Source organism: Pavona decussata, unplaced genomic scaffold (genome assembly GCF_977016875.1).
Source record: "Pavona decussata unplaced genomic scaffold, jaPavDecu1.1 SCAFFOLD_37, whole genome shotgun sequence".
Lineage (NCBI taxonomy): Eukaryota > Metazoa > Cnidaria > Anthozoa > Scleractinia > Agariciidae > Pavona > Pavona decussata.
In genome coordinates this window covers 3,605,001-3,632,976 of record NW_028145459.1, presented here as the reverse complement: position 1 = coordinate 3,632,976, position 27,976 = coordinate 3,605,001, and the positions used below count along the sequence as shown (strand labels likewise).

At 38.5% G+C, this 27,976-nt stretch overlaps 3 protein-coding genes across 3 annotated transcripts in view; 1 reads left to right on the top strand and 2 right to left on the bottom strand.

Moving 5' to 3' along the window:
• The first annotated feature begins 554 nt into the window (after nt 1-554).
• On the top strand, nt 555-8,437 carry LOC146484100 (glycine receptor subunit alphaZ1-like). The gene is made up of 8 exons (XM_085105494.1): nt 555-669; nt 2,862-2,929; nt 3,175-3,392; nt 3,906-3,988; nt 4,607-4,753; nt 5,183-5,397; nt 6,016-6,168; nt 7,341-8,437. Exons 1-8 carry the CDS (start codon nt 555-557, stop codon nt 7,698-7,700), a joined length of 1,359 nt encoding a protein of 452 aa, XP_084961620.1. The 3' UTR covers nt 7,701-8,437.
• Nucleotides 8,438-8,683: 246 nt separating this feature from the next.
• Nucleotides 8,684-13,147, bottom strand: LOC146484099 (SNARE-associated protein Snapin-like). The gene is made up of 4 exons (XM_085105436.1): nt 12,972-13,147; nt 10,624-10,670; nt 9,754-9,872; nt 8,684-8,970 (listed from the first exon to the last, which is right to left on the bottom strand). The coding sequence occupies exons 1-4, from the start codon at nt 13,112-13,114 to the stop codon at nt 8,890-8,892; spliced, it is 390 nt and encodes a 129-aa protein (XP_084961562.1). The 5' UTR covers nt 13,115-13,147; the 3' UTR covers nt 8,684-8,889.
• A 7,193-nt stretch (nt 13,148-20,340) lies between these two features.
• Nucleotides 20,341-27,976, bottom strand: part of LOC146484098 (uncharacterized) — a 17,231-nt gene continuing 9,595 nt past the window's right edge. The window contains exons 6-7 of the mRNA XM_085105493.1: nt 23,692-23,961; nt 20,341-20,669 (exon numbers count right to left, since the gene is read on the bottom strand). Coding sequence (XP_084961619.1) covers nt 20,341-20,669; nt 23,692-23,961 — 599 coding nt within the window. The remainder of the gene's footprint in view (nt 20,670-23,691; nt 23,962-27,976) is intronic.

Here is a 27,976-nt window from a genome sequence, read left to right as displayed (position 1 = left end):
GACACGAAAAATTATGCGCAGCAAGGATGCGCAATGCAATTCAGTGGAATCACCTTAATGGAAATATCTCGTTCACGTTTCAAGCAATCCAAAAACTCTATGTTCATTCCGTGAATCTATGTTGTGGGGTGTTTTGTGAATTTTTGGGTTTATTTGGGAGGAGATAGTTTTTCTAGAAGCATTGGTAAAATTAAAAGAGAAATTAGAAATATTGAAGAATAAGTGAAGTTTTAAAATTAGAATTTGTAGTTAATAATTAATAGACGGACACCAAGTTAGTCCACTAGCAACCTGGGGTGCTCTTGCATGGGTATCAACTGTCTGTTAGTGTTCCAAAAATCATTTTCTTTCTTCTATCCCTTCTTAAAACCTCTTCAAATTTCATTCAAATTTAGGTTAAGTCCCCCCTTAAGCAGTTCGTCCTCTATCAAAGCGATTAGTAATGTTCTCAGCTAACTTCGACTACAAATTTCTGTTCAAGCAGTCTACCTTGAAACCAAGAATTGCGGCCAACAACTTGTTAAAATTAAACTTATTACTGTTATAATTGATAAATGTATTATTTATTTCTCAGTAAGCAACAGCTTTCAAACTTGACCATGACAGAACGACTGGATTTACTGTTGAACAAGCCGCGTTATGATCCAAGACTCAGACCAAATTTTAACAGTAAGTGGTAACTTCTCCCCTTTCTCTTACTTTGAATTCACTCTGAACTTCATGGGAAAATTCATGTTGGCTCTTTAGCTAAGGCACAACAAACTAAGAAAGGTTGGCACGCAGTCTTCGCTTTAAAGAGTATCGACCTCCCTTATTAATAAGGATAATAAGGAGTTTGACAACCTACCAACAAACAACGGCGACGAGAACGTCACAAAACAATAGGATTTTTTTCATTAAAATGAGAAAGACAAAGGCTCTGATCTGCACGTGCGTTTTAAAGTTTGGTACATTTCTTTGCCGTATTCGGCCAAACAACAACGTGAAATGAAGAAATTCAAGGTTTCGTGGAGAGCACGTGACTGTAAATTTTTAATTCAATTTGAACGCCATTCCCGCATGCTCTGTTTACTGGATAGTTCGGCCGAACAAGTTGAAAGAATTGGAATAATCGCGAGATAATACAAGTAGCGCAGACGTTTTCGCTAGCGTTGCCAATCGCATACCCAGAGTCCTCAGGCTCTCTACTGAGTAAATACACTATAATAGGGGATACATGAAAAACCTACGGGCTCTTTGGCCAGGCAACCAACCGCTGACAATGAGCCTGAGGACTCTGGGTACGAAATTGTAGCGTTGCCGTCGTGGTTTCTTAAGGCTGGTTTCCATATGATCGCGGATCGCAGATCGCAATAAGGTCTGCGATCGTCGCGATCATATGGAAACCAGCCTTTAGATAGCACATGGTTCTATCTTCTGCGATCGTCTGCGATCACGATCGCAGGATCGCAGACGATCGCAGACCCGTTATTGCGATCTGCGATCCGCGATCATATGGAAACCAGCCTTTAAGGAGAGAACTGGAGTTTGTTTACTGACGACTTTTATTTGATAAATTCGCTTCAAAATTGACTTCAAATCTCTTGCAAGTCGCCTCGCGGCGAAAATTATACGCTTTTGCTTCTTAGGCCTGTAGAAAGACCTATCCGAATAAATTTTTTAATTAGGACAGCTTTTTGTGTGTTTTTCTATTTTTTTCTATGAAACGTGGCAACTCGGCATAATCTTGTGTAAACCGGCAAACACATGTCCTCGCAACTAGCGAATGTTACAAGAAGGTCAAATTTTTCATCGAAATGTTCGTTGATGGAACGTGACAACTGCGTAATCTTGTGTAAACAAGCGCAAGCGGAGAAAATTCGCCCATGTTACGCGAGGATCAAATTTCATCGAACGTTTTATCTTCAGGTTTGTTTTTGGGGGAAATCTTTAATTTGGAACTAGTGTATTTCATTCATTAATTAGAAATTCTATACTAACCCTTCTAGACCAAAGGAGTGCTGTTTCTTTGACTCGTTAGTTGTGCATTTTCGGACTGCACATGGGTTTGTTTATTATACCAATATGAGATTAAATTTATTGAATTTCTGGAATACACAGGGCCTGCAATCTGTTACAGTGTAAGCCTTTATGGCTTTTTTGTTAGATAAGAATGATTTATTTTCGAGTCTATGTGCGAACAATGCCACCTTTCAGGTCACATTTTATTCCCGCATGAGGTCCACGAATCCTTAGTGTAGTTTGCCAGTTGATGCGAGTACCGCTTTACGGTTACCATAATTCACTTCTGCATTCACAAGTTGGCTCACAGGAGCCTTTAATTTATCTTAAACGCCGTTACTTCTAATTCATTGTAGAAGTTGAATGAATCACAGTAATCACAAAGAAGTTCCAATAATGTAAACTTGTATTTTCAAGCGACGTTTACTTTCTTCTAGAGACGGAAGTGCCACTATCCTAGACGTTACTTAGGGTCCCCCATTGTCAACTGCCTAGTGGTGCCTTTGTTCTGACATCTGCAAATGGTTAGACTTTGTAGTCTTCTCGGATAAGGACGATAAACCGTAGGCCCCGTCTCACAACCCTTGTTTGTATATAACTCTGTGGGACGTTAAAGAACCCATTCACTGTTCGCAAAGAGTAGGGGACGTAGTTCCCGGTGTTGTGGTCTGGTCTTTGTGTGTATACTTTCATGGTGGGCGTATTTGATCATCACGTCATGTTAAAATGCGCGTTACAAGTATTTTAAAAGTATTCAGTATTCAGGGGATAGGGACAGATAAAGCTGAATGGCGTATTTATGTGTAACTACTACTTGGTTAAGCATTAGTGTAATATATGGCAATATACCTTGTTTACAGAAGAACCAGTGACCGTCACCGTAGGATTCTGGGTAGTTTCGATTGATGCCCTAAACGTGATGCACATGGTAAGAAGTTCAAGTAGATTTTTAATAACCCGAATTAACACTGAACGCGTCAAGTGCATTGTTGAGCGAGAAGCAGGAGCCGTAGACAATGAATAAATGAATCAATCGATCGATCGATCAATCAATCAATCAATCAATCAATCAATCAATCAATCAATCAATCAATCAATCAATCAATCAATCAATCAATCAATCAATCGAATCAAACAATCAATCAATTAACAAAAACACTATCATTTCAACAGGAGTTTGGGATCGACATTTTTCTTCGCCAATCCTGGACTGACCCAAGACTGGACCATGGTCTCAATGAGATACTACCCCTAAGTAACACTGTGGTGTCACAAATATGGCTGCCTGATAGCTACTTCAAAAACGCCAAGGAAGCAAATTTTCACGAGGTCACCGCCCCTAATATAATGATTACTATTGGACCAGGAGGTGTGGTAAATTATAATGCCAGGTAACGAAGAGATCAAGGCAGAATACTAATTAATATATCATAGTTATGCTAAATAAGGCGATTCTTTCATACTCCTTCTGGTCTCATGTCTAACAAAATGTCTCAGTAACGTATAGCTTAAAACAAGAACCGCGTCATTCCACCCGCGAAAAAGTGAGTTCTGCTGAAACTCGATCGAGGAATCTCGAGTGAAAAAAAAAAATTCTTCCTCTATATGTGCTAATCAAGTTGCGGTCCTCCATTTTCGTCTTGTTGGTAACTATGTTGTTGTTTTACTTGCTTTGATTAAAGTATCTGACACAAAACCACTGCTGCTTTCGTAAATTGTAACTCCAGCCATACTTAATTCTACAGAGGTTTTTACACCTGACAAATTCGACACAAAATATAATGTGACAAACCAGTAGTTACAAAACTGAGGACGAGGTAAAAAAGACAATAACAGACATAGACGACAACGACAACCATAGACACTTTACAAACTAAGAAAGATTTCACTTGTATCCTTTTTAGAGTCACTTTAAAAGCATCGTGTCCAATGGATCTGCGGCTGTATCCTATGGATGTGCAAGAATGTCCGTTGGTTATGGAAAGCTGTAAGATCATGCAGTACATTTAACAAAAACTTCAGTGCTTTGTTTCTATTAATTAAAATGCGACGTCAACAAATTAAAAAATTTAAGAAAATCCAACTGACACAGGAAATTCAGTAATTTGCAAAAATCAAATGTTATTTCCTTGTTGACAAACTGCCATCTTGAGCTTCTCTAAGAAAGTCCGAGATGGCGGATTTATTAGGGTTATGACGTCATTGTCAACTCCAAAAGATATCAAAACAGCTACCTTGTATAAACTATCACATGACCACCATGCTCAAGGCTACAACTACAAACTGGGATAACTCCCGCTTTGGAGAAACAAAATGGTCTGTCTAGAAGAACCAACGTTTCAAGATAAAAATAAAATTTAACGTTTTTACGATATGTAAAGGTTCTGGACAGATTGAATCGAAAATCGGCATTATTTCCCGGAAGATAAATTTGTGTGTTAACAATGTAACTGATCCTCAAAATTATTTTTGCTTTCTAAAATTCAGTATGCTCCTTACTTTCAGAAATAATTTCCACAGGCCTAGTGTATGAAGAAGAAGCATGTTCCAGGTTCCGTTAACGGCAAACTATTTTTATTTTTCTATATTCATTGGACGATGGCAGATGGTTACGACATCAACCACATCGCATACAAGTGGGAAGAAGCAAGTGGGGATGGCATGTCGTTTGTTCCCAGTGATATGAAGATGCTTCCTCAGTTTAAACTCACCAAGCTTCATCTGTCAACGCTGTTCACTAAATATGTTGTAGGTTGGTAAAGACCTTTCTAGAGTCTTATTTTATGAAAGGAAATTTTCTTCAGTTGGCATTCCAAACTGTTTTCGGTCAACCATATACAAGTTAATAAAGTTTAAACCAAAACTGATTGGAAGGCTGACACTACAGTAAACAGTAAAGGGCAATTTATCAGTTTGGACCAATATTTCAACTAGTAGTTCTTATCTTCTTCAGTCAGGACCAGAGTTAGAATGAGAGAAAATAACTGCTCAGTAAAAGTTTAAATTTGAACATAAACATAAATGGTTAATTGTTCACTAGTGTACATGACATAGCTTATATAACAGCATAAGATACATGTAGGTGAATAAGTTAAAAAAGTCAAGAAATGATTCATTAATCAGCAATTCAGTAAGAATAGTTCCCATAACAGTTAATTAACTTGTTGAACTTGTTTGACAGGTAACTGGTCCGGGGTGAAGGCTTCGTTTACCTTACAGCGTTTGTACAGTTTTCAAGTGATTCATCTTTACGGACCCAGCGCACTGATTGTCACACTCTCTTGGCTCACTTTCCTCCTACCTCGGGCCCAGTCCCCTGCCCGCGTGACACTGGGAGTGACGTCAGTTCTCACCATAGTAACCATTCTGACCATGTCAAACAACGCTATGCCCAAGGTATACCACTAAACAGACATACTCACCAAATACGTTCACTTACAAAAGGCAGAAAGCCTGCACCTACCAGCTCTATTTTTAGTGGCCCCTGATAACCTGCAGTTCCATTGATTTTATGTCTATTATGGCATTGGTTTGTTGTTCGTTCGTTTGTTCTCTCGACCAATAATGCGTGACGTTGCAGACGGTGTAGGTGGCCCCAAGAAGGTCTTTTGAAATGTAGATATGTTAACTGGCCTGGTATGCAAATTTATTTATTAACTCCAACCAAGACTGGCCGACAAAGTTTCAATAGGCCATTTCCGAGTTGCTGTAAACCTCATTATGAAAGCGAAGCTAAGGCAGAGCTTTTATTATGAAAATTAGTTTTCATTCATATGCAAACATAACTAATTTAATATCAAAAGCTTTGCACTTAGCCTCGCTTCCATAATGAGGTTCATAGCAACTCGGAAATGGGCTATTGAATTTGTTAAAATGGAATTCATGTGCCAACATTACAAAAGTCGTGTGTCTGATCACAAAAGCTGCGAATTAGGAATTTGAAGTATTTCGTCGCTCATTATCACAATCTCATGTGTCGTTTGTGTAATACTAGACCTTTTTGTTGTATCCCAGGTGAACTACGTCAAGGCCATTGACAAGTACTTGATCGTGTGTTTTTTGTTTGTCTTCTCTTCGCTTTTGGAATACGCCATTGTGCTTCTTCTTGATCGGGGAAAACGGAAATTTGAAAAACAGAAAAAGGAGAGTAGGAACCTAGTTGAGAAGGTAATTTAAGACAACTTTAAACTCCCCATTTTTCTAAAAAAAGGATAGAAAGGAGGCAGTAATTATGTATCTGGTATTTCAAATGTGTCTGGTAGTTCTGCTATTTGCAAGAATCATCATTTTTGATGGTGACAAATTAATGGCAGATAGATAGATAGAAATGAGTCTGGACAGATTTTCGTCTGAAAACAGGCTCTTGGCTTAAAATTAATATAAGAAAATCTGCGAAAGTATTGCATGCTGGCCCCCTCGCGTTCATGTGTGTCAGAAAACGTTGAGTTAGAAGAGAAAAGCTAACCAATTTATAGTCACAACGGTTTTCAATACGTGTTTGCTTTCCTTTCCCACAACCAGCAGACTGCGAGTAGTCTTTTTTCCGAGTCTCCTAATCAGTTCTGTAATTTCTCTCCCCAATCCCTCCTCGTTCACATTTCTAATTGCATCATTTTACAGTCACTTTGCGCGCGCGATCTGAGGTTAAAGGTACGACTGCTTGCAGTCTACACAACCAGTTACTTGCACTTGCTTCAGTCCAGTTTTCATTGGGTCATTTGCCGTTAACTAGAGACAATATCTAAGACGAACAATCCGTCCTCAGTCCTAGATGGTAATAGAGACCTAACGCAAACACGGCGGCGACGGCACCCAAAAACCAAACGGGCTTATTCACGTCTGTTGTATGGGCTGGTTAGCAGGATTACTTTGGTTTTAGATCTTGGATACTTAATTGAAAACCTATTTATGTAACACTTACAGAATCGTCTTAGGAAAGTGGTTAGTTAAAAGGTTAAAGGTTAAAAAGCTTAAAACTACTACGCTCGAACAGGACCCACCAAACCACAGAATAGATGGTGGTCGCTGCCTGCACCCCCCTTCCTCAACCTCAATACATGGTGTCTTTATTGCATAGCCACCCCTTTATCCAGCAGTAAAAAGTGACAGTGAGATTCAAACCTCGCTTTTCTTGTTTATCTAGCAATGCTGACTCTTCCTAGCTGAATATTTGTGTGAACTCAAATTTGAAAGCCAATTTAAAATTTTCTTGCGGTAATGTTCATGAGATAGGTGGTGTATTCGATAACCCCCCCCCCCCCCACCCCCAACCCCAAACAAAGTGAGTTTTCTTGGAACAAACTTGTTATGACCAGTTCCCTTATTCTTCGAAATTTCAGTTCAATGGTGGCCAGACTCAATACAATGGCAGCATCAGACACAGATGCTCAACAATTACACTGGAGGAAAAACGGATTCATGAACTGGTGAACAACAAGGAAACAAAGATCGCTAACCAAAAGCGAGAAGAACCATTCATCAGAAGTAACGGAGATGCAAGTGTTAATTTGCATGTTTCGATACCTTCAGCTTTTAGGAATCAAGAAAAGAGATGGGATAGCCTTTGGCAATTTGTTTATCGTGAGGCGTTCATAGTTGGTGTCGACGAAGTTTCCGTTAAACTATTTTCTCTTGTATTCACGACCTACAATTTCTATTATTGGGTGTCAATTTTCTACTTTCCTGATTCTTTGATGTAGAGTCGAGCTAAAGCAGGTAAAATGAGTTCGCGTTAAGTATCTTTAGCCGGCTCATAGCTCTCGTCAGGTAAAAAATGTATGCAAAGAAATCGTCTTCATGCACTTTGTCCAGTCAGCTTGTAATATGACACTGAACTAAAGATGTCACATTGTAAATTGAGCATAAAGTTGTAAAAAAAATCTCAGCTGCCAGAGACGAATCTCGATGTTGAAAACCAGTGGCTTTCAGCTGGGGGTCGAAAGTTTTTTTGCGCTCTCCAGGAGACAAACGCACGCCCTTCGTGTAAAGATTAAAAAATCACTTTATTATGTAAAAAGCGCATAGTACTCTTTGAAGACGTTCTCCAGATTGAATTGGAATTTCGAAATGTTGGCCGTTTTTATACTAGAGACGCATAACCAGACGAACAACAAATGTTTGCCCAAGTTCGTCCAGACGGATAATGCGTCCTGTAGTATAAAAACGGCCATTGGTTTCTGAGTAGAGGGAAAAAACCGGAGTACCCGAAGAAAACTTCTCGGAGCAAGGATGAGAACCAACAGCAGACTCAAACCACTTATGACCCCGAGTCTGGGAATCGAACCGCCTCAACCCGGGCCACTTTGATGGGAGGCGAATGCTCTCACCACTGCGCCATCCCTCACAATATACAGTAACATAAAATATTGTAGTTATTGTCGTGATCTATCGCAGTCCCGTAAAATTGATTTGTTTGTCAATAACGTCGCGAGTGTACGTAAACATTTTATCACAGACTAATTTACTTCGAATACTCACTTTAAAAATTTGTAAAACTATTAGTGTTTTGTGGAACGAATTGACTATTGCGTGGAACGAAACGACTTTTTTTATGGAACGAAACAACTTCGAATTGGAACGAAACGACTTGGAACGAAACGACCATGGAACGAAACGACCGGATACCAACGAAGGTACAAATTAAGCTTAAGAATATGCTGTAATAATAAAGTGCACTTTCAGATACATTGATCGTATTTATTTCAAATGGAGTTTGTTTTACAAACTGATGAGTGCATGCACTGGGCTGTCCATGATCTTCTACTTTACCAACGATCGATGAGTCCTGAAATTCCAATTACATGTTATTATGTAAAGTGAATATCCTGCACGTACAAGTGTGATCTGTATTAATTAATCTGGATGTTTCTTAATTATTTTATTTTAGTACTAGAATTCTGAAGGTTCCAGTAAAGCTTTTCTTTTTGCTGTTTCTCTGGTGACACTCTGGTGCAATCGTCCCAGCCTCTCCTAAGAATAACAAACTCATTTTTATTAATTTTATCTCCTAAGAATTTGCATAGCACATGGTTAATTTTAAAAATTGGTTTCAGTGCCCATTTCGCCCCCTTCTGAGATTTTAGAGGGTCTTATTTCAGGACCTTTTTTTAGGGGCCTTTTTTTCAGGGCCTTTTATCATGAAAGAGGCCCAAGATGTTTTGTAGTTCTCATTCAGAACACAAGAATTAACGATAAGAAGGTGATGTCAAATGAATAATTTCTGCCAAGGTTACAGTATGTCCCAATTTAATTATGTTTATTTGTGGTGAAACTGCAATGCCACATGCTAGGATTAAATCTGATTAGCACATACATAATTGCACAGTGTGAAAATTTCTGCTCAGAGTAATTAACCAAATCAACAACAATGCCATGACAGCAGCACTACAGCCACCCCCCACCCCCCCCCCCCATACCTTCTCCCCTGCCAGAGAAGATATAATGTTGAGGATTGTATGCAAATTAAAGGCAGGTGCCTTGTGATACACATCACAAAATGTCCCAAGAGCCCTAACCCTCTCCTAAAACCAAGATATTCTGAAAATGATCATCTTACATATATATGAAGCACCTAAATTCAGAGTTACGTGGGAGGTATTATGACTATCAAGGAGTCATGAAAAGTAACAAGTAATTAGTGCAAGCTAAGATACAATTATTCAAATTAAAACTACAATGTATACTCTGTAACCATTGTTTTGGTAATAATTGTTCCTAACTATCCAGTTTATATATTTGTGTATTTTTTGGTACCTGAGCATTCTGGAGTATGGTGTTGACCAGCATTACGCGTCTCCTTGAGTTCATCAGCTTCTTAACATATGGTTCAAGGTCAATTGGAAGTTCTTGAAGCTCAGACAATCTATGCAGATCTACAAAATAATAAGGAAATGGTGTTTACACATACTAATTCTTCATTATAGTGAAATGCAGTGATGTTAGACTGGCCTGGCTTCAACAACTACAAAATAAAGGATTCTTAAAGCATGTCCCTCCTCTTAGATTTGTTATAAATTTCTTTCCAATGTTGGTACATGTATATACAGGATATGAATATGCTCTTGGCTGATCGCAGGTCCTGGCAGAACAATAGAGTAAGTGATGATTTTGACCTTCAAATCTATCTTTCTCTAAATAAAATTACAACCATCTCTAGTTTTGTAATTCCAGACTGGTTTATTATGATAATCTCACATAACACTTATTACTTTGGATTTTCATGGTGTATAGTATCGACCGATATATACAGGTGAATTGCAATGGCAAAGGGACAGTCTGATTAACTATGGGTAAACCTATTCCAGTTAGTACACAGTACTGATGAACTATTGGATCCATTGAATACTTCACAGCTGATAGATAATTAGTGTTGTTGAAGCATGTATGAATGGTTGTAGTTTTAGCAATGTGCAGCTTATAAAATGTTCCCTAATTTTAACAATTTTAGTTATTATACTAATTATTATTTTCTTGGCCGTAATGAAAACTGCCAAGGTAAAATGGGTTCCCTGGTTAAATATTGCTATTAATAATTTAATCATTATCATTATTATTGTTATTATTGTCATGGCTGATGACTGAGATTGCTAAATCAGAGTAAACAAAGATAGAAACTGTATATACCTTGAGCTAGCTTGTCAATTTGTTCTCTAAGTTCAACTTGGCTTTGTCTAGAAAAAAAGTCCAAATGACTTTAATTAATAAAATACACTTGACAAAAATGATCTGTAAGTTAAAAAAAAAAAAAAATTATAACTGCATTGTGGTTATTCCACACTTTGAAGTGGTAAAAAACTAGCATGTTGCAAGCCACTGGATTCCAGTAATGAATTTTTTTCTTTAAAGTTCCCATCCTGAGGTCCAAAATCTGGATCAGTTAGGTCACATGTCCCCTCTTTGTGATACAAGTACATGGTTGTATTACTAGTAATTTTATACTGCAAGAAAGTATACACTCCATTGCAAAAACGTTGACACCTAAAAAGCATAAACCGTGAATGATGAGACCCAATGGCTTTATGGGTATAAGTGTACTAAATTTATTTGCATAATATTCTATTCTCGTGCAATGGTTGATCACAAAAATTAGGTGTACATAGTGAATGATGGAAACTGTCCAAGCTTTCCTTAAAGTGTCCAAGTTGGCCAACAAGGGCCAATTTTTAAACACTACCCACAAATCCGTTGGGTCTCATCGTTCATAGTTTATGCTTTTTAGCTGTCAACGTCTTTGCACTTGAATGTACATGTATCAACGGCAAAGTGGCAATGGAGCCAAAGGCAGTCCAGACAGCTGGACCTTTATGGACCTTCATCTAGTTTCTGTAGCATGTGGCAACTAGGATTTTACAATAACTGTCCAAATTCCCGCGCGCTGATTGGCTCGTAGCTATTGTCTATAAGAGTACAGAAAATAAAAATGACGTCAGATGTAATGTGTGCGCTTTCTCAACGAAAAACATAGCCAATTGCGCTCGTACTTTTCCATGTTATTGTAAAAAACAAATCGATGACAGTTTTCTATGGTCTATACTCTTATAGACCATAAAATGATGCCATAAAATGTCCAAAACTTGGCAGTGTAACCACTCGCCTGTGGCTCGTGGTTCCACTTGAGTTTTGAACATTTTTTGACGTCATTTTATGGTCTATAAGAGTATAGACCATAGAAAACTGCCGTTGATTTGTTAAACATGTTTATCGAATTTTGCTAGGGTTATCCCCAGCAGAATGTCAATGGAAACCATTTATACACTTGAGAGAAGAGAGACAATATGGAACAAAGTTTCCTGTGTAAGGAAAAATCACCATAGCAGGAAATAGACCTCATAACACCGCCCTTCAGGTCTCTTGTCCAGTGCAGTTACCACTACAGGACTTTGCCTCCACATATATATGTATGTGTATACAGCGTAGGAAATATATATGCGTGTAGCTGACTGTATTGACAATCACATTTAAAAGATGAGTGTAAAACAATAGCAATCAAATGTCCCAAATCTACCCTCCTTTGGAAGAAGTGTACAGGCCTTGAATTCCTTCAGGAAACATTGCTCCAATGTTTTATCTGCTGCTCTGCACTTCATTTGCAATAAAATCCTATGATTATGGGCAAGATTTCTGTTTTTCATCACAAAGGGAAGCGCAAAGCAGCAGATAAATCATATTTGGAGCAACGTTTCCTGAAGGAATTCAAAGCCACATGTAAAAGTTCTGGTGAATTGGAGCTGAAAAAACAAACGGCGCTTTTTCTAAAAGGACAGGAATGCAAGATTGATCCGTTGCAAGATCAATCTTCAACTGATTACATCGTCAACAAAATAGCTATCATGTGATGGCATATTCAGAGGTCAAGTTGCAAGGACATGTCCTGGAGGAAAAAAAATACCTGTTGTACATACAGTATTTGAGGGGATACGTAGGCTCAATTTACCAGCCGCTGTTTGGGAAATGAGGCGATGTTTACGGGAGGAAAACCGGACCTGAGGGAGTGGTAGAAATCGAGCCTAGGGGGTATGTAGCAAGGAAATGGGGACAAGATCACAGAATTTGTACACACAAGAATTGTTGTGGGATTATGTCCCTAGAGGGTTGCATTGACATCTCATGCTGTGTTTTCTGATACTTTTATACTCGTAAATAATGAATGAATAAATAAATAAATAAATAAATAAATAAATAACTAAATAAATAAATAAATAAATAAATAAATAAATAAATCACTTTATTTAAGTGTGGCTCTGTCAAAGACTCAAGGTATTTAGTGAAGAGCACTAATTTGGGAAACTCTCGAGATCGAATTGTTGACGCCAATTTTGCGGAAATTTTGTTGCTCCATGCCACAAGGAGGTCAACTAGTTGAACTTCAGGAGGCATGTCGCTGGGACAAAACAATTCATGTCATAAATCAGCAACAACCTGAATCTGCTTGAATTGTGTGAGCATTTGATCACAACATAACCTGACAGTACCTCACGCTTACAACTTTGTCGTCAAGTTCCTCAACTGCTGGTTTAAATATTTGCATTAGGCCATCAGCAAATGCGCTCTGGCTTTCCTCAGCAAATGGATTTCCTTCCGCATCCTTGATATCCGTTGTCGTTTCAGCCGCCATTTTGGAATCTTGACCAAGATTGTGGTAAGCGGTCGGTCAGCGGTGTATCTTTTGTTTGGTACCAGTCTCTCATCGTCTCTTCCTTCGTGAACAGATCGCACGACCAATAGGGTCAAACAACAACAACAACAACTTTTATTTAAAACACGGTGGCTTTTAAAGCTAATACAGCTTATGGGGCCGTGTAACTAAGTAATTGAAAAATTATTAAAATTGAGTGTGGTCAGAAAAAGGTGAAATACTCCAGTATGTACAATAGAAGAACAGGTTAACGACGACATCTGGATTGTCCAGTTTCTTCCTTTTTTGAGACGGATTAACATCTTTGTACTTTCCATCCAGCAAAAAATGACATTCAGGACAATGTTCTGTTTTCTTGAATGTGGAGTAAGACCACATGTATTTGGGACATATTTCCCAGTTCCCCTTCAGGTCCATTTCTCTTTCTCTGCCATTACTAACATAAAACAGAAAAACATAATTAACCAATTGCGTACAGAAACAAATCATTGGCTTGCGCATGCAGAGCACACGTTTTCGTGTGAAAACAACAATTTCAAATATAAACAAGACCAGCTTTTTAGAATAGGCGGATTACTTCTCTAAAGCGGCATCTGGTAACATTTAACGCATTTAAACTTGTGAGCAAACCTTGGCTTGTAATAATCGCGACGTGTTGTACTGCATAAAAGTTTCACAAGTTCGGTGGTCTTTCTTCGAACAGCTCGTCCTCTTAACACGTCTTCTCGGTCCTTGCTAAATGTCGACTACATGACGTAATACTAGCCTCATTGTATTCTAACCAATGAAAGGCTTTGCTGCGCTTGCCACACAGGTCATGGAAACAGCCAATCAGAGAGCAGCTTCAGTGAGGTACTGATTTACTGGGCCAAAGAACCTCTGTGTGAGCTGGTTTTAGCTAATAATTCACAGCCAACAAAATAAAAGTATATCTCGTCGATTTTACGTTTTCAGTTTCAAATAATGTTTTCTTCATGGGCAATACCCGTTCTACGCACCACATTTTGTGCTGAAAACAAGCCGTCCCTCAATTTCAGCACTAATTAAATCTATCTAAGAACAATTATTATCAACGTTTATGCAGCTGATGCAGGAGCCCATTAATCAACAACAACAACAACAACAACAACAACTTTTATTTAAAACACGGTGGGTTTTGAAGCTAATATAGCTTATGGGGCCGTGTAATAAGTAATGGAGGAAAATGCAGCGAAAAAAAATAACTCGAGCTCGAAACAAAATAAATAATATAACGTGGGAAAGAGTGCAGTATACCCGACGAAACTACTGGAACCAAATCGAACGCTTCATTAATCGATCTAATCGAACTCAATCGAACTTAATCGAACGATTGGGTTCGATTGCGTTCCTCGCAGTTTGAGCACGGTGCTATATTTGCTTATAAACCAAAAGTAATGTAGAGTTCTTCGCGTCATCCGTTCGCTAAACACGCTCTTTTTCTTTTTCAAACCTTCCAAATAATTTTCTCTTCCACCGAAATAATTTTCTCTTCCATCGTAAGCAGTGCCCAACTCGAAAGCAGCATGCTCCTTTGGGCACTGCTCACACTAAACCAAACAAATTTATCCTAATTCTTTTTAATCCTCCTTTGTAATATAAATGTTTATTGTTTTTTATGTATTGTATTGAATCTCGTTGTACGTGTGAAAAATAAAATTGAATTGAATTGGTACGAAAAAAGTAAACCTAAGAGTAAGGGACTGCTCAGGAGGACTTCGAGTTGGAGTTCGAGTTCGAAATCCATGTCGAGTTATAGCTAGAAGCAATTTCAAAGAGACTTGAGTTACAAGTAATAGCCGAGGAGGGACTTCCGACTTCAGACTACAGACCAATGGGCTCCTGTTGAAGATTAAATTTTTCACTTGCGTGACGATGTGTGAGGTGAACACCACCAATTAAACCGGTTCCAAAAGACGTTGAAAAACAGCTAAAATATTGTTGAAGATCGGAATTCAAAGGTTTAGATGAAGGCATCCCAAAAATATTCATTCTAAGCTTGTTATATACCCTTGCCATTATATTAAAGAAGAGTGGCGCGAAATCATCGCATCTTCGTCGGTGAAAGAACTTTCTGGTGAAAATGTTCCTACCGGAAGTGGAGATGAACAAGCCAGTTTAGCTCAAACTGGACACAAATTCGATTACGAGGATCACCTGGAGTATTGTATTTCTTGTGGCCTCTTTGCCTTTACAGACGATAAATCGATACAAAGTGAAACCAAACGAAACTAGACATATCAAGCTCTTTCCAAGTAAAATCCCAACGATCCCCTCAGGCAAAGTTTAGACATGTCAACAAACAGTTTTCTGAACGTGTTTCAGTTAAAATATCTTTCTTTTCTCAGTTGACAGTGAAAATATTGGTCAATTCACGGCTATCAGTTAACCTCATACAGACCCTCCCTTTTCGTTCTCCTTTGCTCACTAGCACTGCGAATAGAAAACGGTTTTATTGCATCACTAATCCTCATTATAATTCCACATCAACGCAACTCAGTTATTGTGACGCTCAAGGTGCGCTATGCTCGTTTGTTGGGGTACCTGTGAACTCGCGCGGAAATCGCAGCTTTACAGAAGTTGAAAAAAGTAAATTATGTACATAAATGAAAGCCTACTAAGACACTGGAAACTTGCGATAAGACGAATATATATAATTTTATTCAATAGAAGTGAAACCGTATGAGTAATAGTCTGATGTAATAGAGTTGACAAAATTTTAAAGATTGGAATTAGCAAAATTGTCCCAATTAACTAGGTTAGTTTCGTGTTATTCGTACTGTTGGACGGTAACGTTCCTCATGATTTGTCCGTTGGGTACCTTTGTATCTCATTCTCATAAGAGGATTGCTAAACAAAGTCAATCTTCAGTTAGCCTGTATCGACTTGTGACGATAGGTTTTTCCTGCTCGAGCGCACAAGAGGAACAAATTTATTAGACTTCAACGGCGACATGACAATGTAACGGGGGAAACTTAGCTTGAGAGCACTCGCTCGCTAGCAAGACAGAGCTCGTCACAACTCTTAGGTACAGGGATCTAGCCAACTGGAACTCCTCGAACAGCAGAATCTTCACTCCAGCATAGGTTTATTCCACAGTAAGATGCATGTTAACCGATATAATCGAGATGTAACCGACGTAACCGATGCCGGTTATCAAGCGCGTAAACAGGACGTAACCTTGAATGTAACCGAGACTGATGTAACCGATTTTCTTAATTATTTATTCAATAGCCATAATTTGTTTTCTTCTGATTCAAAATTATCTCCACATGATTTGGATTATGGACAGAACTGGACCCACTTACCTTTACCAACAAGATGGTTTACAGCAGTCAGGAGGAGAGTAACGCAACTTGGCAAAAATAACTTTGTCGGACAGTCTCCCATCGCGCACTGGTCGGTGTGGTCGTCTCTTCACTTCTCCCTGCCCGAAGACACCTGCTAACCAGGCGAGGAACATCGTGTAGAAATATTCGGCCAGAGCAGGACTATGCAAACGCGAGAGCATGGAATTCGTGCTCCTTTTGTCGCACGCATTAAATAGTAATTAGCGTAAAAGAAAGTTTCCAGACTAAACTAGGGTTCCTGTTAAATATTTCTTTTATTTGATACTTTGTCGCAGGGGCGGGTAAGCTGATTTTACTTTCTACGATCTGTTTTGTGGTTTAAAGAAACTGCTACTACTTTCTTAACCAATTATTGGGGAGAAAACTTGGTTAACTATGTTGAGCTTTTAGTCGAAATACATACGAAATACGACTATTATTTGTCGGGGAGATGCATGCCTTTAGGACTTTATCCCGTAAGACCCCAAGCCGGCTCCGACGTAAGGACTAGCTGGCTCTATAAGTGCGTTGAGGCCTGAACAAGGCCTAATGAGACGTACTCACAGCTGTCAGAACGTCCCTGGGAAAGGTCGAATCGGGAAAGCTGGTGGCACAAACTATCGCATTACTCGATTCAGTGGACTGGGGAATATAATGTAAGAGAACAAATCTTCCATATATTGGCCTTCTGAGGGAACGTGCGAGGAGCTCGCGGGAGAGGCTCGCAAAGTTAAGGCACATCGCGCCTTATGATAAGGCTCAATCCCCTGCTACAATGACGAATGACATTAGAGATTAATTTCACACCTCTAATAAATTTCCGAGCCTTTAATTAAAAATTTTGACAAAACGGACGTGAAATCACGAGTCAGCATTTGATTACCATTGAATGTCATAGTCGAAATCCACTTTTTCGTGAGGTAGATTTTTGAGAAATAGCACGCGCAAAGTACACGTTCACTCATTTGATGAAACGTTTCCGCAGAGCAGCAATTTACACCATAACTTATCAATAAAAATCCAAAATTGTACTTATTTATGCAAAAATGTAACAATAAACTCACGAACTTTCAGAAGAATGTCAATTCTTTCAGTAACCTCTCCAAAATAGTGTAATGTTAGCGAGTAACGATAAAATTTCTAAGTAAAATCGCTAGGGAGTAATTTTTCACCCATTATTAAACATTGAATCAGCTTTGCAGTATTAACTTTTGAACTTGTGGATAGAAAAATAATATGAATCCACATTTGACAAACTTTGGCAATTTTTTTTTCGGCTTTGGAGGTTGGTGGAGGGAGGGGGCGGGGGGGGGGGGGGTGGAGGAGTGGATGTAAGCGGGGTCGAAAACGTAACTTTGTTAAAATTACAATTAATTACATACAAGTGTACTTGTATATTCGTACAAAGTTGCTCTTACATAAAGAAAAAATAATTGTGAAGAACATTTTCCATAGATTTCTACACAATACATCCCTTCATTTACCTTTATTTAAACTTCGTTTGCATACATCATCTGCTATACTACCGTGCATACGTTAGCTGATAGCTTACTTGCATTCATTACTTATATTGGTTCCCTCCCAATTTGCTGGCTTAATTAAATTATCACTTATTGATGCTGTATCCATCTTTACTGTATTACCCTTTAACCCAAAGCTTATAAATATTTTATGTGTTTCCATAGAGTCAAAGAGAACCAAAGAAGACGAGTAGAAATCTGGGGGAACGAAAACCGGCTGAGGAAACACGGGCCGTAGGAGAGTTTCCAATACTCTTTGAAGTTCTCCAAACGTCTACAATTTGTCTCCTATAACTCTATGGCAATAAGCACAAAATGTTTTCATTTCCTTAGTTTTTTAAATAATCCATGAAGAACGTACCATGTCTAAAAAACCCTATAGAAACACGGACTTAAGCACTTTCAAAGCGCTAACAATTTTTGCAACTCAGATTTTAGCCCATATCGCGTGACCAACAACCAACCAATGAGAACGCGCGTCGCAGTCAAAGTAAATCCAGCTACATAGAGCGGTTTCCAATTGAGTGTCGTAAAACAAAAACCAAAGTAATTACTTTCGCCAATCGCAACAGATGTAAACAACACAACGACCCAATCAGAATTCGAGGCAAATACATGTAACCGGCTATCAAGCGCCGGAAAGCGCGTGCGGCGAGAACACGATTGGTTTTGGTTTGGATTCCCATTGTTTGAGAACTCCGGTGCGGCGAGATAATTTTGTTAACCAATCACAGAGCGTAGTAATGTAAAACCAAAGCAAACACGAAATTACTTTCGACACTCAATTGAAAACCGCTCTAACAATAGCTATTACCTTAAAAACATTAATTATCGTACTGCAACCCCAGATAAAAACCAAATTTACCAACCCGTTTGGGCAAGTATACTCTTTCTATTCTATTAACAGTTTTCCCTTTAGACAATTATATCCGGTGACAAAAAACAACAACTTAGAAAAGGCATATGCCATGCGAAAACAAAGCAAAAATACTGTTCTAAATTTGTTCTCACAAAACGTTAGAAACAAATTAAATTAAAATTGAAAACTACAAACGGCGGAATACGTGAGTGTCTAATTAGCTTTCCTTGCGATTATTTAAAGCGGCTACTGTCACCTTCCATCAGACGAAGAAAGGTGGGAAAAGAAGAAAGTGAAGAATAGTTAGAAGAAGGTCTTACGTGGGTGAGTTATTATTCGTATTCGTTCTGTACCTCCTCACATAAATAAAAAGGGCAAATCTCAACATCGTCAACAACGGGAGGTCAGCTTGACTGCAACCATTTTGAATTTGTTTCCCAACCAGGTTCTCCTTAACAAATGTTATGGGAAAGGCTGTTAATTGATATGTGTTAAAACACGTGACTAGGATTTCACTGCCTCTCCTTTATGAATGCTACGCGGTGAGAGCTTTTGTTTTGTGTACAGGCTGCGGTTAGTTATAGCCTGACCGACTTTCCTCAGAGGATGTAGCTGACATTCCTTGTGTGGCCTGTTCCTTACTAAACGTTTCAATGTAGTGAAGTCACTGCACCACAGTCTACGATAACTACTATCAACTCCTAACAAGGAATTCTGTAAACTGGAATAAACAATTTAAATTTGTACATTTTAGATGTGTTTGGCCTTGCGAGTCATGTGGACCGGAAGGTACTAAAGCGGGTGAAACCGAACCAAATGAATTGAAACATCCCTACAAACTTTAGTGTGACGACTAGCCAATGAGTGACATTAGCTTCAACTTTCTTCGAGGTCTAAGCCAAGGTAAGCAAGATAAAAAATTAATGCCTACAAACGAAACCCCCGGGGACACATGACGCTGCTGTTTCATAGGCTAAAATACTTTTTGACTTCTTAGTGTATATATTGATGGCTTTATCCCTAGCTCATTGCATTTTGCAGTTGATTGTTAGTTAGTTTTAGCAGTGTTGGTAACTTAAGTTAATGAAAAAAAAATGTACGTGCTGTTAATATTCTATTATAATTACATGTATGACTATTATTATTATTATTATTATTATTATTATTATTATTATTACGTAGTCTTGAGGTGAGAAAATATTAGTAAAGGTGGAACCGATTCTTCAAAAGCCGATTATCGCTAATCCCTTATTAAAAGTTAACCGAGGTTTTTAATTCGCTCGTCAAAAATGTCTTTAAAAGCTAATATTAGGCTGATGGCAAGGAAAAGTCTATGTCAAAACTAAAGGACAAAAATCTTCTCACAAAATCTTAATTGATTAGAAATTAAACTAGAATCAAAGTTCAGTTTAACCCAGGATCAGCTTAATTGGGCTTTGAACAACAGACCTCTGAACCACAGTATATTGTTTGTTTGTCCTAGATGATTATCTCGTACAGTACTTCAATATCAGTGGGAGTGAAGCGCTGGCTTCCTGCATAAAATGTACAGTAAAGGACAGATGAAGAATACCCTGGGGGGAGGGAGTAAGTTTGGCCACAACTTGTGCTAGATCCTGTATTGCTCCCTGCGTTGTTTGATATGATGATGTCAAAGTGACCAAATAATGGTCCATAAGACGGATTGCATTGGACTATAGCCCAACTGGTTTCCTCTGACTTGATCTGCAGTTTAACAGGAGCGTAGCCATTGATGTTATACAGTGAATAGATAAATGATTTACTGGATTTAGTAGGACTGCACATATCTAGGAAAAAAGAAAAAACAAAACCATTTCGGTTAGTAGTATAACTGATTACATGTGTATCTGTTGATTACTTCTATATTTACATAATTACGTACTTACAAACTCTCATCATCCTCTTATATCGACCAAGTACGAAATAACCACAGACATGTTGGTTAAAAGTCAACGATTTGTTCAAATAAATTCTTAGTTCAAAGAAAGTACTTAGAAAACAAAATTCCTTTCCCGTCCGATCCTGGCCGCCTGACATTGATTTTCAAGACACTTTGTGAACGAAAACCCAGGACACTTCGACCGTGAGATGTGTAGATAAAAAAAATATTTACAGACTGCACTTGGAATGTTCAAGGTGTCTGTAGAGGAGCCTCTTTTCTCCCGTTCGGACAAAACGTAGTAAATTCGCCATGACGCCATTTGTGATTTTTTGTGCAGAGGGTAGATATTCGGTGTCGAGTGGAATTGTAAACGATAATTTGCAACAACAAAGAAACCAAAACAACAACAACAAAAGCTTTTAAACTCAAGTAAAACACAGCAACTAACTGCTTCGCCAAGGAACAGCACGTACGCGTGCGCACTTTCAAATAACCCGTAGAGTATACACGGCCTCTATTAGTCCGGTCAGTTAGAGCCGAAAATCATCAAAATGGTGACAAATCATGTAAAAGCATGAAACTTGGCACAAATGTCCCTTGATATGTCAGTACTCGTTGTAGAAGGGGTGCCACAAAATTTATTCCCGGGGGGGGGGGGGGGGGTGGGGAATACGGGATCGGAGGTTTTTCGTCCTAGGTCCCAGAAATGTCAACTCTAGACATATTATGTGTGTGTTAGCATGAATCCATCCTTTTTATTACTCTTGAAGTTTTCCTTAAGTCCTTGCACGACAAAAAAGCATTAAACAATAGAAAGAAAAAAAAATTGGGAGATAAATATGGATATAGACATCCTTAAAACTTTGTTAAATAGTCACGTGTACATGACAAAGTTTGAATAAAGCGTCTTTTCCAATAAAATATGAGAATAGTCCCTCTGTTTTAGTAGATTAGCGAGAGCTAAGTGTGTTTTAAAATTCGTGCTAAATAAGGTATGTATGCATGTATAGATTGTATAACAAGAAATTTTTCCTGGGTTATTTCCTGGAATTATTGGAGATGGTCCGTATGTGGCGACCTGTTAGAGGCGTCTGGCTTGACCAATGCTCTCGCAGAGGCAGGTGTAGCATTAACTGGTACATCTGATTCCTTTCTAAAGGCGACGCACTTGACCAACGCGCACACCAGATAACCATTGTGGCTCTGCATAAATTGCAACGTGATGCTTATGAGCAACTACACGGAGGTCAGAGCCAAGAAGAAGAATTTGAAAATTGGCATGATGGAATGACGAAGACAAGTTCAACATACAGATTTTGGCACATGCCTTGCAACCGAAGCTCACAGTACTTGCACACCGTGAAAACAACTTCACTTTGTACGTGGAGATCTTGGACGCCCTAGTCCCTTGGTTCTTTGCTCTTGATCATATTAATTACGCCAGATGGGTACTATTCCATATGAGAGATATGAAGTCATTGCCAGAGTCAATTAAAAAAAAAAGAGTGCTGGGTAATATCTAAAACCCTAAACAAGTTTTCAAGCACCCCAATCGATCAGGCGCACAAACAAAACATATTCAGACTTGAAAGGATTTTAGAAGATAGGTAGTTGCTCGACCCGAAATGGCTCGTTCATTACAAGAATTTGAAAGTCAGGCAAGAGATGAGGAAAGTGCCGTCCAAAATAACGAATATCGTGAACAAGGGCTTGCTACGCAGAAGGCCTTTCAAAGCAAAGTGAAGAGTCTTGTGGGGGTAATCTCCGAAATGGGAAACCCTTTCCTGGATGACTGTCCTGAGCTTCTTGCCCTTGACACTCGCAATTGGGCCGACAAGTCTGTTGTGTGTAGTTTATAATTAAATACAGTGCAGGAAAGTGGACCACGTCAGTACGGTAAATACAAGAAAGAAGTAATTATTGAAAGATCTGTTTCCATTCACGATACAATTTCCAAGATATCTTTGCCATTTTTCAAGCGTCAGCAGCCAAAACAAATTTTCAGAGCAGCCCTCAAGTAATCAGCAGAAACTAGCGATCGTTACCTTTTCAACCGCTTGTACATTGCTAGTCAACAGCGTGATGGAGACCTTGAAGAGTTCTTTAGTCATGAAAATCAGCCGTATCCACCTTCATTGTCGGAGTTTGGCAACCTTCGATTTGGAAAGAAGTCTGATTTGACTGCATGTGTCTACAAAGCGACAACACCATCACCGCCACAGTCCTACGATGTCAAAGTATTTGATGAAGCAGCTGTTGTGCATTCACTACCAGTTTCATCTGTTTCAACATTTTCGGAATATGCAATTGCTACATTCTTGCCCTTCCTGGACAACCACTTGCACAGCGCTGCAAGAATTGTTGTATGGGATGAGTATCACCGGAAAAGTCTAAAAGAGTCTCATTTCATCAAAAAATATTTAAGTGTCTAATTAAGTTGTATTTGTCATTTTGTCAACAAAACACTATCTATGTTGTCTAAGAGGAACGATTTCATACTGCAGCCTCGTTTTCATGCTGATTATTAACCATGAAAATTTTAAACACAAGTCATCCCCCCCCCCCCGATCCATATATCAAGTGACACCCCATCTAAATCTGTTCTATATACCAAAAGGAATATGTATGCCGAATGTAGTGCTTTTACGCGATTTGTCACGATTTTTTCCTCAAACGACTGGTGGTACAGCAAGACTACCAATCAGATTATTGAAGTACTTCAAAAGACAAAAAACGGTCTTTCAAGCAGACGTACTTTTGTGGGGGAACGCTACGCACTGATATCGTGTAAGATCAGTCTTTGGTTAAGTTATTTAAAAGTTCAATTTGACATGGAACTATTGCGAAGCAGTTGATCTGAATTAGCCTCATTCAGTGAGTCATTAAACGACTAAGTATAACTCTTGCTGCTATCACATAATTCTTACTTGGATCCAATTGATAATTGGTCCAAGACTTGTCAGTGTATCCACCGAATATGTATTTGTTAACTTCTATTATAGTAACAGTGGGACCCTTTCCATCACAGTTGCTGTGAAATGTAGATGAGTTCCAGCCATCTGTCTTAGCATGCCAACACTTCACAAACCTACTGCGGGATGGATTCTGGAGGACTGGCGCCAAATAAGAATTCAGTTGGCCCAGGTACTTGCTGTCGAGGCCTTCAAGAATGGAAGATGCCTGCGCAGTGAGAGCACCTAAACAAAAGTAAAAGTACGAGATTTCAAGGGACAAGCGCAAAACATTTTCTTAAACTTTGCATAGCAAATCGCCGAAAAGTAACGAAAAACCGAATGAGTCATTTAATGTAAGTCATTTGTCCATTGGCCTTGAAGAAACCACTCTTTCTTAAACAGGGAGTTAAAAAGAATACAATAAAATCTGCAATTCCAAAGAACACTGTTTGCTCGACCTATACTCTTAGCGGATACCCTTATTAAAATAACATTTCTGCACAAGCCTAAGGGAGTGCCTCTCTGCACTTTTCGAGTGTTCTTAAAAATTCCCAAGTGCTTATATAAGTCAACAATGCACAAGGAACAAGTTTTTTTTATTTCTTTTATAAAATATAAACAATCGCAACTCCTCAGACAAGTGCGAATTTTAATGAATCAACTTCAAGTTTTTCCTTACACGTCAGAGACAATGTTATTGGTTCAAAAATTTGACAGAAAACCAATGACAAACGTTTTGCATCGATCACATGTGACGAGAATCATTTGAAGCGAAAAGTTCTCGAAAAGGCTAAACAACAAGCTAAGGGTTCTCTTCAAAAGTTCAGGTACTTCACTTATTTGTGGATTGAGGGAGATTCAAGTTTCCTTGAACCAATTGAACAAGTCACCCAGCATTTCACTGTGAATCACCGCGGTGCTGGAGGATGTTGATCAGTGTGACTCTACAACTGCGGATGACATTTCTCTTTGCTGTAGAGAAGAAACGAACTGGAATTGCTCGGAACGCATCTGCTGCATCTGTGTTGACTGAATGGATCCTGTTAGAGCAGATGACAGATCATCACTGCACTTTCTTAGCTGAGCTGACGGTGGCCGGGAATTGTAATGTTGGACACTTTCTGTGGCCCCAAATGTGGCAAATGTGCCGATCTGCCAAGCCGGCTTCTGACCACAAGGTTCTCGCTGTTGCCCGAACACAATGATTTGTGTAGACGTTGGACAACACTGATGTTCAAGGAATACTAACTTGTAATAAGATAATTTACTAAATCAATTACATTTGTATTCTGAATTCCCAGAACAACATTGAAGCTTGAAAGTTTCAACCTGATAAGAATATATTTACAGAAACATTAATAATAATTAATATCCCAAATAATGGCATTTCTTTAACAGGGTTTATATAAGCGCACTAATATGGTTTTTGCTCTGATGTTGTACATACCTAATCCTTATGCATTAATTAATGATAAATTCAACAAATAATTATGGTATACTCTGTGTGATATACATCACTATAATTGTCACCCTCTAAGACGGACATTGGAAGAAATAAAGGAATTTGTCTGCAAGTCCAATGGGGAGAACTACTTTTGTGTACATGAATCTCTCCTTAACATCCCACTGGATCATATCATTTTGGATGAGCCGCATTTTTAAATGCTCCGAATTTCAGATATCCAGACTGGTAACATAATACAAGATGCGATGCAATGGGATGAGAAAGACACTTGGATCACTGGGAATAAAAAAGTACACCTTGACAAGCTGATCCAGGCAATCAACAGCTGCGGTGTCACGTTCTCAGTCTGGGAGAAAAAGAACGCAGATGGCAAAGGGTCTGGGGCTTGGGAATGGACAAGCCTGATGAGGGATGACAGGAAAACACTCCTGTAAAATTTCCGAGCAAACTAGAACCCCTGATCCAGCAGAACACAGCCAAAACAGTGGTAGAATTGTAGAAGGTAACTTTTGAAGTAAATTGCAATTACCATCACTCAAGACATTTCAGAAATTTAAATAACAATTTTAATATATTTGTTGTAGTTGGTGCCAAACAAAATATTTATTAGTTTTTGCATTTTCTTGTGAATTTTTCTAATTTAATGTTTTTTTTTTGCCTTCTTTTTATTCTTGCAGGGATTTGCTGATAGGTACTTTAATTTCATCTCATCTTATCAACCAACTAGTACTGTCAAAAGGTAGTCCAGAGAAAAACTGCGTAATCACTTTCCCACAATTAGATTTCTGTTCAGACAGAACTTTGTGCTGTATAAATTTTAATCTTCATTTTCTTTTTAGATGAAAACCTGGATTGAAACATTTTCTGCCCTAGGGGAAAAGAGGCTTGGTTATGCACAAGAACGTGTCACATGCTACATGCATGCTGCAGCATACCATATGCCCAATATGGTCACTCAAAATGGAAACCTGAAGCAGTTTAGTGGTCAAGGTAAACTTTAAGAAATTATAAAAAAAAGATCAATAATTTATTAAAAAGAAAGAAACTACATAATCTTGCTGTAAATTCCTTTTTTAGGTGTGGAGAAAAACAATGACGATGCAAGAAGAATCCTTCAGCGCAAAACAAATCACACTCATCTGATGACCCTGCTGACGTATTACGAGCAGAACACCGCATTCGTTCCTTGAAACATAGGGAAGACAGCCTGGATGTTATACAAAGAAAAATGAGTACTGGGAAGACAACATCAAAACAAAGGAAAAACACGTAAACGCCTTAGCTATGACAAGCCCCTAGAATCGACTCCCACAGAGAGCGAGCCAATAACAATTGAGCCCTCACCCAAACAAATTAAAAAAGGGAAAACAGCCTACAAGCAGCAGTGAATCTAGTGTGAATAAGAAATCATAACGAAGCAAAAAATGATTTAACCCTTTTGTTTATAAGCCCTATCAAGAATTATTAAAAGCCACTTAACGTTGAAAACAATATCCTCTTAACACTTTCACTCCCAAGAGCAAACAATGCCTTTGAAAAAAAAAAATAGGTAGTCGAGGACTACATGTTGCTACTTCTCTAGGAAGGAAATAAAATAAAAGGCAGTCTATGACTGCATGTGGCTACTGCTTTATTTTTGTAGAATATTGCAGTAAAGAAGCAATGTTGTATAAAATTCAGAGGGGTTAATAAACAGCTCTAGTCAGTGCCCAGGCGGTGTGCGTCACGAAATTCGACCAATCAGAATGCGTTATTTGATCAGAAGTATTCGCCGCCAAGAACATCAGTCTGGAGAGGTCAGCCTGTCGAAAATGTCGTCATTTACGAAGACTGTGACATTTTATCCCGGTTAAAATTCGCTTCAAAGTTAGAGGAACAAATTGGCTTAATGGTGGTTAGGTAACTTTTGTGAAGTCAATATTTTTGTATTGTTTACCATCATAGTTTGTTAGACTATGGAAACGAGTAATCATTTTTGAGCAGCTATTTGTACTTACTCTAAATTTTTATTGTTCATTTCTGACTCCTTACCACCTTACTGTTCGGCTTTCACACTCTCTGTGTTTGAGGGTACTAATGTACATAACCTCCATAACATTGTTTTGTTTGTTTCTTTTAAGATTATATATTGTAAATTATAAATTGTAAAAGAGGGACCATACAACCAGGGCCCCTTACCTTGATCCAATACACTGTCTGTCATACAAAGTAAGGGTGTGTCCAGTAAAGGAAGGTACAGTATTTGGCATTGTTTGCAAGGTTTTTTTCACTCACTATGTCATTCAAAGTCAATTTGATATTTTCACTTTCCTCGTGTAACATATGATGTAATAAAACAATCTATTATTGAAGAACATATTATATCAAACATATATTTAGTACTCCTGTGTGGCTAAAATCTATGACTCTTGCAAGCTAAACTTGTGTGAGGGCTTTTTTCCATACCGCAGTCTCATTGGCATCCAGTATACAAAATAATAAAACAAAATTCTTATCCAGCAAGGCTTCTTTTCGTATTATAATATTTGCTATTTCCACCAGAATTGGATTCCAGTAATTATGAACTCTGAATATTTCAATACCAGATTTTCAAGCCCGTGATCGTACATTATAATTCGTACAGTTTCATAGAAGGACGACAGGATTGTTTTTGAAATTGTATGGAAGTGGTAATTGCATGGAACAGTTTCGGCTGTACCGGCTTTCGATCGATCGATCGCTAGGATCACCGTGTAAAACCAACGTTTTAAGCGTTAAATTAGTCAGTCGATGTGCACTAACCGTAACCGGAGA

What these genes read in the sequence shown, in the direction of transcription:
- LOC146484100 (XM_085105494.1), top strand. Translation starts at nt 555, where the DNA reads ATGTATTATTTATTTCTCAGTAAGCAACAGCTTTCAAACTTGACCATG. An exon ending in CCCTAAACGTGATGCACATG is followed by an intron (nt 2,930 to 3,174) that starts GTAAGAAGTTCA and finishes TCATTTCAACAG; the next exon opens with GAGTTTGGGATCGACATTTT. An exon ending in GTTCACTAAATATGTTGTAG is followed by an intron (nt 4,754 to 5,182) that starts GTTGGTAAAGAC and finishes CTTGTTTGACAG; the next exon opens with GTAACTGGTCCGGGGTGAAG.
- LOC146484099 (XM_085105436.1), bottom strand. Translation starts at nt 13,114, where the DNA reads ATGGCGGCTGAAACGACAACGGATATCAAGGATGCGGAAGGAAATCCA. An exon ending in GACAAAGTTGTAAGCGTGAG is followed by an intron (nt 10,671 to 12,971) that starts GTACTGTCAGGT and finishes CTTTTTTTCTAG; the next exon opens with ACAAAGCCAAGTTGAACTTA. An exon ending in AATTGACAAGCTAGCTCAAG is followed by an intron (nt 9,873 to 10,623) that starts GTATATACAGTT and finishes ATTATTTTGTAG; the next exon opens with ATCTGCATAGATTGTCTGAG.